This window comes from Pteropus medius, unplaced genomic scaffold (assembly GCF_902729225.1).
Source record: "Pteropus medius unplaced genomic scaffold, Ma_sr-lr_union100, whole genome shotgun sequence".
In the NCBI taxonomy this organism is placed as follows: Eukaryota; Metazoa; Chordata; class Mammalia; order Chiroptera; family Pteropodidae; genus Pteropus; species Pteropus medius.
The window spans coordinates 22,802,272-22,813,637 of NW_024351730.1; the positions used below are offsets into that span (position 1 = coordinate 22,802,272).

The window sequence follows — 11,366 nt, forward strand, 5'->3', positions numbered from 1 at the left end:
ACATAAATAACATGCTGTATATATTATGATAATTACAGGAGAAGAGATAAGTTCACCCACCTCAACCTGTGCATGGAATTTGGAGAGCATTCATATAGCAAACATTTAGTTTACAAACTTTCCTTATTAAGGTCTCTTCTTATTATCTCCCTACTATTAAAGGTTCGATGCCTTAAAATGCTTTGTCTAAAAAATAAAGGCGTATATTAAGTAAGAGTTAACCAAAAATAAACATAAATATACATATAATAAAGTAGTAAATGGGGACTGCAGTCCTAGCCATTAATTTGTCTCCAATAATTCAAAATAGCTCTGCATCTCATTCATTTCTCCAGTGGTTTCCTACTGAAGTCCAACAGGGCCAGCTCCTGAGACGTGACACAGTTTTTGCACTATACTAATACCTATCGAGATGCAGATGTCTTTTAGTTTTCTGTGCATATGTAGAATTATTCTATTTAGATGCATAGAAAGAATGATTTAATTGTCACTACTCCCTGGATTTCTTTACACTGCAAATATTGAAATCTGGGCGTAAGGTTGTATAAATTCAGTATGTTGCTCATTCATCTCCAAAACTACCCTTCCTATCCATTCCCTCTGCCACTAATCCAATCTGAGATTTTAACTTTCAATTTCATAAACATAGTCTATACCAGCCATTGTATGAGGTGTTGGATATTAAAGAACATATAAGTCACAGAGAATTGCCCTTGAAGAGATCACTGGTGGGAGAAGCAAACATGTTGACAAACAATCACAATCATGTGTGACACTTATTAATATAGAGGTATGCTCCGATTGCACTAAGAAACAGACTCATGAACAAGTCAAATCCTCATCATCACCATTTTCAACACTTACTATCTTTAGGAGTGTATTAACTTTATATTGAGCCTCTATAGACCACTGGTGTGCTGGAATAGTGGTAAACATTATGATAACTCACCTCCTAGAGCTTCTCACTTAGGAAGAGAAATCATTTTAAATACTTTAAAACTCACACAGGTACACACATATTTTATATGCACAGATGTGTGTGTGTGTGTGTGTGTGTGTGTGTGCACGTGTGTGTGTGTGTGTGGTCTGTGAGAACAAAGAACATAATTAACTTTTCAGCTGTCAGGGAAGGACTTCTGAGGAAGTAATATTTAAATTGATGCCAGAATTATGAATAGAATGTAGCCAGCTGAAAGGGCAGGTGGCAGGAGAATAAGAGAAAGAACATTCTAGGCCCAGGAAGTAAACTGCATATCTCTGCAGAAGTCTGGTCCTGCTGAGCATTAACGGATCAGCTAGTTCCTCGCAGTGGGCTCTGGGTGCCGTCACCACTGTTAATCAGTGTGACAGGGAACTTCTGGCTTTGAGATGAGGGCATACTTTGCCCTGATCAAGAGCCAGAGTCATTCTTTTTCAGGGAAAGAAAGATGGTCCATAATGATCTCTCCCTTTCCTGCACAGGATTCTGTTGCATACCCTCCACATTCTCATCCACGTCTTTTCCACACAGATCTCAGATGCTCTGAGACCTCTTGAGAGCATCACAGCTCCTTTCAACAGTGCGGGCCATCTCACCGTGTTCCTAGCCCAGGTCTCAGCAGGCACTGGGAGATGTGGCCTGGAAATTCTTCTTGGCCTCTCTTCTATACTGAGCAGGATGAAGAAACATCCAAGCACCAAGTTTTACAGAAAGAGAGCATTCAAATATTACTCTTACAACTTTTTCTCAGAGTAAGAGGATCAATGAGGGTAATAGACCTTGCCTCCTACAGTATATTGGATTATGGTTGGTAGAGCCTACGGATCCCATTCAAGAGACTGAGGAAGCTTTCCATATTCAAGTGACATTCAGAACTGAGTCATTGCCTAGAGAGCAAATTCGACATTTTAGTAGCAGAAAATAATTACAAACTACACACCTTTAACACACACAGCTGCCAAAGTGAACTCAAAGGTAATCAACAAGAAAGGTAAGAGAGAATGAGCAGTTATTAAGGCAGCTGGGGGATGCGGAGGGAACAGATGGAAAGGTACTTGCTGTGTAAAGTGCAACGTGGTGACTACAGAGAACTCTACTATTACACATAACAAAGAACACATATATTTTATAAGGTTTAATCATCATTTATAACTCCACAAGTGTGCATGTATATGAATTCAGTTTGGGGTGTGAGTCCTACTACCAGCTTCCAGCTGAGACAGCTGACCCGGGCTTTTTATATTTATTTAATTTTTTCCTAATCTTGGCTGGCCAGAACCTACCTCCTCTCAGCTTCAGCACCACAGCTCGTCACTCTCTGCCCCAGGCTTCCGGACTGCACCGACAGTGGGGATAAAACGGGCCTGAGAGGCTCAGAATCACTGGTCTGCAGAGCTTCAGCCTCGACCGCCCTTGTGCGCTCATCTCCTGTCGGCATCTCTGTGACATGAGTCTCGGAGTGGGCTCCAGCACCTCCCGCCCATGGCGTGGCCCGGGGCTGCTGCTCCTGGGGCTGCTGCTGCTGCCAGCTGTGGTCGCCCACACCAAGGGTGAGAACAAAGGCAAAGAGGGGAGGGACCTGGGGAGGCCGGGAGAGAGGCCGGGAACCCCCGCGCTGGGGCAGAGTCTTTAACCGCCTGCGAAACCCGCTACCCCGCTACGCTTTACGGAGCGTACATGTTAAGTGTGCAGGCACTGTGACAAGCGCTGCCCCGTGCGCTTCACCACCTTGGCAACAATACTTCTTTACTGAGTTAGATATGGTTCGTAGACTAGGAAATGAAGGCCACACGTAGTGAGAAATGTCCCTGAGGAACGTTTAAGCATCCTAGGAGTTACCACGCCATTTCCCACTCTCATCTCCTCCTGTCCCTCCCACCTCCAATCCCTAGAAGACCCTGAAGAAGGAGAAGAGGAACTGCAATGCATGTGTGTGAAGACCACCTCCGGAGTCCACCCCAAGCACATCATGAGCCTGGAGGTGATCCGGGCCGGACCCCACTGCCCCACCTCCCAACTGCTGTGAGTCCTCACACTTGCACTTCACCCTCTGCTTCTGCTGCCCTTACCTGTCACCCTTCTACACCCACCTCCACCCACAGCCTAATCCCTTGTTCAAGTCCATCCCTTAAAAGGCGCGCCTCTTCTTCCCCTGGCAGAGCCACGCTGAAGAATGGGAGGAAAATTTGCCTGGACCCACAAACCCCCAGGTATAAGAAAACAATGAAGAAATTCATGGAGAGTAAGCTGCTAACTGCCTAAATCTGCACATTCGCTCTATAAAGTGTTTTGTTTTTGTTTTTGGTTTTCATTTTCAATTAAACTGTGGGAAAATCTGATGTTTTTATTATCCTTCAATTTCTAAATAAAAACAAATCAAGTTACGGTATATTCTAAACATTTCTGAATAGAGCAAAGACATAGTATTGACACATCACAATTTCCAATAAGAAAAAAAAATCTCCAGAATTTTAAGCAAGAATATATTTTGAAGGAAGATTTGATTTAAAAAAGACTGGTTTTGCTTGATGTTATATGTTGGCTGAGAAGTATTTGCATATTTACATGATTGTATTACTTAATAGCTACTTATTCATATATTAATGTTATAATTAGCTTTGTCAATAAATACTAACAGCACTTAAGCTTTACTGGACTACTTTTTAAAAAATAAATAAATGAAACAGACTTTGCTTTTATCTCCTTAAGATTTGTACTATATCTCAGTATTAGAAAATTAATAAAAATAAAACCAGGATCTCTACTACTTAATGGAATATTGATATTTTCCAGAGAAGAACATTACAATAGTTTACTCTTTCTTGGTTCTTTGATAGTGTTGACTTTTCGCAAAAATGAATGTTAAGTTCTTGTACCCACATTACTGCCTATGATGAATCCTACATAAGGCAAACTATAAAATTGGTTTTTATTACATTCCATTGAAATACCATGAGTGTTGCTCTAAGCACACAAATGTCTTGAATAGATTTTTTTTCCCCCCTCAGTATTCTCAGGTTCAGTAAAACCTTATTTTCAGTTACCACTGATCCACGAATCCCTTCACATTGGAGATACTGAGGTTACATGTGAAACAGCTGTGGAAACCAGGAGAGGTACAGGTTATATTTTCATTCATGCTTTAGGAAAACACTACTATACTTTGAGGAGAAAGGAAGACATTGCAAGATGGTTGTGTTATGCATTGCTTCTGTAATAAATTACCACAAGCTCAATGACTTAAATAACACGAATTTATTATCTTACAGTTCTGGAAGTCACAAGTCCAAACTGGGTCTTATGCGCTAAGCTCGAAGTGTCCTCAGAGCTCCATTTTTTTCTGAAGGCTCTAGGAGAGAATCCATTTCCTTGTCTGTCTCAGTTTCTAGAGGCCACCTACAGTCCTCAGCTCATGGCCCCTTCCTCTACGTTTAAGCTGTATCACTCCAACCTCTACTTCCGTTGTCACCCCTGAGCCTTCTATGTCTTATAGCCTGCCTGCCTCTTAAAAGGACCTTGATAATTATGTTGGGCCCACGTGGGTAATCCAGGATAATGTTACTATTTTAAGATTACCACATCTTCAAAGACTTTTTTGCCATATAAGGTAACATTTTCACAGGTTCTGAGCAGTACAGCATGGAAATCTTGGCAAGAGGGTTGTATTATTCTGCTAACCATAATGAGCAAGAAGGAAAAATCTAGTTGAGGCAGGAGAAAACTGCATACCTTCGCTCAGGAGCTAACATCATTTCAATCTAATATGTGGCAATATTTGTGTAGAAGGAGGAATTGGACTGCTAAGAAAAAAATGGAGAGCAGTACAATTCAGTTTCCACGGAGAGGTGGGGGATTGGGAGAGGTTTTGACAAACTAGTTAAATAGATACTATTTAGAGGCTTGTGAAGTACTGTAGTATTATCTAAACTTCCACTCACATTGCCTGTTATGTGATATTGTTTGCATTATAGATTTGAGATAATCTCAGAAAGGTTAAGGACTCTTCCGCGGCCACAGTTTATTGGAGGCTGAGAAGATCAGTCTGACTTCCAAGCCCTTGCTCTTGCTTTCACACTATGCTGTCTTTCACACAGGCCAGTGACATGTTAGCTAATTTTTCATAAGTAACTGTCCCATAAAAGAGCTCTTTGAGAGTGGAGTAGGAATTTGCTATGGGAGCAAAGGGAAGAATGGAGCTGCCAAAAGATGAACATTACGTAGAAAGACACAAACTCATTGAGTCCTCAACACGTTTATTGTTCTGCAGAGCTGAAATGTCCTGGGGAAGGTGAACGATGGTCTCTCATTTGGTGTTTTTTACCTTCAGTCCACCTTATGCACAGTCACCTGAATAATCTTTCCAAAACACACATACTTCATTGCATAAAACATTCCAGGTCAAAAGTTCTGAGCATAGCACCCAAGCCTGTGTCACACTCACTTCCTCTCTGTGCCTTAGTTTCTTCATCTATGAGATGGAGATATTATGAGAGTCTGCTTCATAAATTACTGTGAGGACTAAATAGAATATGTTTGCAGAACACCTGACATAGTTCCTCATGCAGAGTCTGTGCTTAAAACTTAGCAACTATTAATTATTAGTATCGTTCTCAATTTTGCTCTCAATTCACCACCCCACTTAGTTTGAAGGGTTGAGTTAGGCATTTAACAGAGTGATTCTTGGTGCTAAGTAGCAAAAAATGGTTACAATAACAATAAAATTTTCTCAAAACAAATGAGCTTTGGGAGAGAAAGCATTGAAAATGAGGCGTGGGTGGTACAGAAAAGTTTTGCTCATTTTCCTTTTAGTGCCTCAAACAACACACTTAGTTGGAATTAGTAGGCGTGACTAATTAGTAGGTGTGACTTAAAGGGCCAAATGACCAAAGCAAAAATTTTCAAAGTCAACTAATGCTGGCGGTGCCTTGCAAATACTCCCTTCAGAACTACCTTGGCTAAAGAACACTTGCAAGGTGCCACCTTTTTCAGCAATGGTATCCAGAGAGGGCCTTCCTGCCTGGAAATACCCAAGCTAGGCAGCTGTTTACTGTAGTTTCCTGCTGTTTTAAACATTTGTGGAATGATAAAGATTGAATGTACTTAACCCCCCTTTTTTTTTTTTTGGCTGGCTAGAGGCAGCCAGCAGAAAATGTTCACAAACTAGGCACTTACTGCATAGTCATGAACCCTATCAACTACAACAAAACCACCAAAGAATATTTTGCTCTTAGCAGTTGTTCCACATTTTTCTAATTTTTGCTTTTTTCCCTTCTAAGGCCTTTGTGATAAAAATAGTTTCCTTTTCAATGCCTAGAGCACTGAAGTTTTAGTTGGTTTTAAAGTTATATCCACATTTTTTCTCATAAAAGATAATGGATGCGTATTTATTATATATAACACAGAAAATATAGAGGAAATAAGGAGGAAACTTTAAAAACTAGCTTCACTACTCAAAAATGTTCTTTTTCTTTTAAAAAATATTAGTCTTTTGAAATTGTTGAGGAACACGAGAGAATTCCCCCATTGTACCCTTCTTTAGTTCTTATGGTTGAACTAGTTGGAAAATAATAAAATTGACACACGACTAGATTAACAGGAGGAAAAAAAACAATTTAACGTATGCACATGGGAGTATCACAATATAATGCTCAGATCATAAAATGAGGCTCAAAGAAATGATTGAACTAGACATCTTTTTATTCTTTTTAGACAAGGAAACAATACATTTCTGAGAAATTGACAAGAAAAAGAAAGTGCTCATTAGAAAAGAATCTAAGCAGGTTTTGGTATTCCTTAGTAAGGAATGTAAACAAAGTTTGAGCTTGGGTAGGAAATTAGTAAAGGTGTTTAAAGGTTTGTTTACACACGCTTTTTCAACTCTGGATTTTATAACTCTTGTGATAAGTTTGCCTTTTGGCCCTTTAGGAGCGGGAAGGACACCCATCATGGAGATTTATTTCCTGCTTTTGGGGAGACAGAGGAAAGTCAGAGAGTTCTCTCTACTCTTTCTGCTTCTTAGGTGATTTTAGTTCAAAATAATATGCCATTGCAGGATATTTGGGGCAGCCTGCCCCGGGGCCCAAGAATGTGGTTATCAAGTGAACTGTTTTCAATAAAATACCATTGTATGCAATCATGAAGGAAACGCAGTAATGACTTTATTACATTGACACTTGTTTGGGAGCATTTCATGTCCCAATTTGGGGTAATAGAATAAGGTTTTACTAGGCCGGAGGAAGAATGTGGAACCCATGTGATCTAGCATTCACTTACACATTTATAGGTACTATGTATGTATATAGTCCACTGTATGTTTATTTATGTGTGAATATATATATATGCATATATGTATTTATATACACATGCCCGCAAAAGAAGTTCACAATCCAATACTTATACTTGCTTTGCACAATGTATTCTGACATTTTTCCATACTATCCTATCCTACTTCATCCACTTTTTAAAAATGTTGTCCACAAGCTCGTAAAGTGATGCCATAACCCACTGATGAATCATAACTTTTGGTTTGAAAATATTGCTACAGTTCTTTGACTAAAGAGTCAAGTTTTAACATTCTGTGTTGGAGTCTACACTCTAATTAGTGCTTAGGGAGTCAGGAGAGGCAGTGTGTTCAGGACCAGCAGGATAGTTAAGTCTCTTTGCCTATAGTCCACCTTCAATCTAAATCTCCAGGTCTGACCTGGGATTGAAGTCTTTGGGAAACCCATGAGGAGCAGCTTTTGAGGGGAAGATGTAACATGAAGTAGAATATTATCTAGATTGTTGAAATTCTTCATCCTTTACAGCTGGGGGCTCTTACTTATTCTCATTGCCCATTCTGCTTTGATCACGCACATCCCAGTTTGGGTTCTCAGGCAAACTGAATTGAGGGTAGAAAATACTTTGCTTTCTAGGAAGGCTTAAATAAGGCAAACGCCCTTAGTGAATTTAATTCGTGGTTTTATATTTATTTCTTCTTCCACAGTAGCGCTTTTCCTTATCCCTATAACTGTTGTTGGCTTTAGCCCAGAGAGTTGTTGAATAAGACAGTCTTGGGTTACATCTCAATTTTGACTCTGTGTGACCCTGAGTCTCCTGGGTCTCCTCATCTGATAAACAAGGACAGTTCTGTCCAATTCACAGGGCTCTAGAAAGGAGTAAATCTTCCTTATAGTAGTACCCAGCATGGGTCTGACTCAGAATTAAAACCAAATAAATGAAAGTTATTTTTCTTCTTTTCTTTAGAGTTTTATCTCCAGAGCACATATCATTTACAAACAGCAGTGGCCACAATCCTTGATCTAATAAGCAACTCGTTAAGAACATGGCCAACAAGTAGAACTTCCTCCCTGCACAGAAACACACCCAAAGCTTGGGTGCTGATAACTAGTTACAAAAAATATTTAACATGATAGACACAAGCTGTATTTTCCATTCATGGTAACAACTAAAAGAAAGTCAAACAACAAAACCACAATGTTTATTAACCAGCGTATCTATGAGATTTAAATATACATAGGACATCTGGTGATTGGGAGCCTGGCTTAATTGTCTATGTAGTAAAGAAAACAAGGAAAAGAAATAAACTTTGGATATAATTTTGTCAAATATTTATTTCTTTGCTGAGGCAGACACAACATGGGGCTTACACTATTATTAGCCAGCCTTGTGGTGAGAGGTAGTAAAAGTTGAAAGCAGAGCAGCCATCAAAGCAGAGCTGGAATAATCAACTCTTAACTTACCATCTGTGTTGGCGATTCAGTCTTCTTTTTCCAGTAATTCTAGGGATGATAATAGAATCTATTAGGGGAAAAGAAATAAAGCAATTTGTACATATCTTCATAGAATAGCAATTAAACTGACCTGTAATTATGTGTTTATCTGTTTCCTCCTTTAGATCAGGGAATAAAAGGTCATGCCTTTATTCACAGACATTATAACACATTCATGCCATTTGTCCCATCAATGATTTGCATGATATGTTGGTTAGAGTCATATCTGTAACTATAAGAGAATATGCTAAGAGTTCCCTTTGTCTGTTCATTAACCCACCCAATCACACACAGATGCTATAATATATGTTCACTAAACGTTATTTGGTTGTAGATATTCACATGTAAAATACACATAACCAATCCTTTCTCCACTTACACCATAATTTCCACCATATTAATTGAATCTCATGTTTCTTGAATGTCCTCAACCACTTTAGAAATGGTAATCAATGGACTAGATCAGTCATACACTTCCACGGTCACCCCTTTAAAATAAATGTCATTCAGAATCTTCTGCCTTCAAGATCACCTGATTATGTGGACAGAGCCTACAAGGGAAAAATAAAAACAAAAATATTCCTGGCCAAAAACTGGAGGATAATTAACATTGGGACGTACTATCAACATTATGCTCGATATCAAGCTTTTATGATTAGTCATAATTTTTCAAGTTGAAATTTGGGTCTTTAAGCTATGCACGCTATTTTCTTCTGTGGTTTAAACATTCATCTTTCAACTTCCTAAATTTTGTTTCCATAATATCATAATTTCATAATGATGTTGTCATCTCCAAAAAAAATTGCTTATGTGATTATTTCTAAGAAAAGTTTCTCCATTTCCTTATTCTTTTACAATTTTCATATTCCTGAATTTCTTCTTATTATACTATATCATTTGTTTAGTGAGTACCACTTTCCAAAGTTCAGAAAACAGTTTCAAGAAAATAGAGATGAAGAACCATTTATAAAAATATTTTTAAAAAATCAATAAACATAAAAAACCTGCCCAAAGCTAATATATCAAATGGTTCTCAGTGTTAAGTGAATAATTTCAAATATTCGTAGGCTGATCATATCATTAGCTTTTCATGCCAGGAACAGAAATGTAAATAATCTGGCATTGAAGAAGAAAATAGGCTAAAAGAAGAATTTTATGTTAGAAGTTGTACTTTATATAACTTTATGTCTCCTACTACACCTACCACTTTGCCTTACACACATAAATGAAAAAAAAAAAATAAGATGAATAGCTATTATCCACTCACTTCCTTCCCAGGCTTTGGATCTCTAATTAGCTAGTCCCTCTCATTTATCATGAAGCAAATGGTCCATGAAGGCCAAACATACTCTAGCTCTACTTGAGGCAGTCAGCCAAGACCTCCCTTGCTTTATTCCTGACATTGCACCCTTTCTGTTCTAGACCTGGACAGATCAGGCCCTCTGGGCTTTGAATATATTTGCAAGTTTCACTTGTGTTCTTTGGAATTATTGACAGACCTTGGCTTCAGAACTTTCTAGGAACTGGTTCAGACTCATTTCTCTGACTGTTCTAGGTAGGATACTCTTCCCCAGCTCTTATACTACAATGCAAACTTGGCTCATCTGGCTCATGCTGATAACTGAGTGGTCAAAATAGGCAAAAGAAAGTAGAGACATTTTAGGCTGTTGCAATCCTTCAAGGACAGTTTCTTGATGTCTTGACCTCAAGACACATTGGTTACAGGAAACAGTGGTCTGAAATCATCTGTTCATGCATTATTTCAACAAAAATTTGTTGAATGCTTAGTATGTACTAAGTTTTCTTGGAAATGAGCAATGCGAAGAGAAATGAGGTATATCTCCATTGCAGAGTACATAATTCAGCATGGGAGTGTATAAACCAGTGATCCTGAACAATGTGATCTGTATCCAAGGACCAAGGTAACCCCTGAGATGGAGTCAAAGATTTTCTGATGGAGGCGGCACTTGAAATGGCTCCTTAGTGACAGGCAGGAACCTCTAGGACTAGACAATGCCTTTCCTCCTACTTTATGTCTCTGCACTTTCTGCTTTGATGTGAAACTCTAGGTTAAAAAAAAAAACAAAAAAACTATTTACTTTTGTTCTTGGGTCATATCATACTGCTTCCAGCTTCCATGCCTTTTTTCTTTCCTGGAGTGGGCCCCCACCCATCACCTAATGTAGCACCCTCCTCTACAAAGTTTTCTCTAATAGCTCCCAACTTTCCAAGAAAGGGTATCGCATGCCCCCTCCTCTGAGTGCCCAGAAAGCTCTGCACATTGCTGACTGTCATGGACCTCCAGACGACTCCATATCTGTCTGTTCTGCTCCCATAGACTGTAAATTCAGTAGTGGCAAAATTCATCTTTTCCCTCTTTGTAGCCTAATTTAGAACTTTTTTAGTTTCTAGCTTATAAGTGGTAGGTAAATGTCGAAGGGATGAATGGATAGGTGAATAAAAAATAGAGTAAATAGAGCGGTTTCCGTTGAAAAGGTTTTGCTAGCAGAAATGTGAAAGATGAACAGTGTTAAGCAGAACAGTTTCACTGACACAAAACAGACATCTGATTTAAATAGTCTTAAAAAGCAGAGAAAGAGAGAGAGAGAAAAAAA

General features: G+C 38.9%; 1 protein-coding gene across 2 annotated transcripts; it reads left to right on the plus strand.

Annotated features, from left to right (window-relative positions):
- The first annotated feature begins 2,329 nt into the window (after positions 1 to 2,329).
- LOC120587960 (platelet factor 4-like) lies at positions 2,330 to 3,673 on the plus strand. 2 transcript variants are annotated; one of them, XM_039844965.1, is made up of 3 exons: positions 2,330 to 2,529; positions 2,875 to 3,001; positions 3,139 to 3,673. In XM_039844965.1, exons 1-3 carry the CDS (start codon positions 2,427 to 2,429, stop codon positions 3,239 to 3,241), a joined length of 333 nt encoding a protein of 110 aa, XP_039700899.1. In that variant the 5' UTR covers positions 2,330 to 2,426; the 3' UTR covers positions 3,242 to 3,673. The 2 variants fall into 2 exon arrangements, with proteins under 2 accessions (XP_039700899.1, XP_039700898.1); XM_039844964.1 differs by having other exon boundaries at positions 2,337 to 2,529; positions 2,872 to 3,001.
- The last annotated feature ends 7,693 nt before the right edge of the window (positions 3,674 to 11,366 follow it).

Coding starts and splice junctions, on each gene's coding strand:
- LOC120587960 (XM_039844964.1), top strand. CDS start 2,427: ATGAGTCTCGGAGTGGGCTCCAGCACCTCCCGCCCATGGCGTGGCCCG. Junction 2,530..2,871: donor TGTGGTCGCCCACACCAAGG/GTGAGAACAAAG, acceptor TCCAATCCCTAG/AAGACCCTGAAGAAGGAGAA. Junction 3,002..3,138: donor TGCCCCACCTCCCAACTGCT/GTGAGTCCTCAC, acceptor TTCCCCTGGCAG/AGCCACGCTGAAGAATGGGA.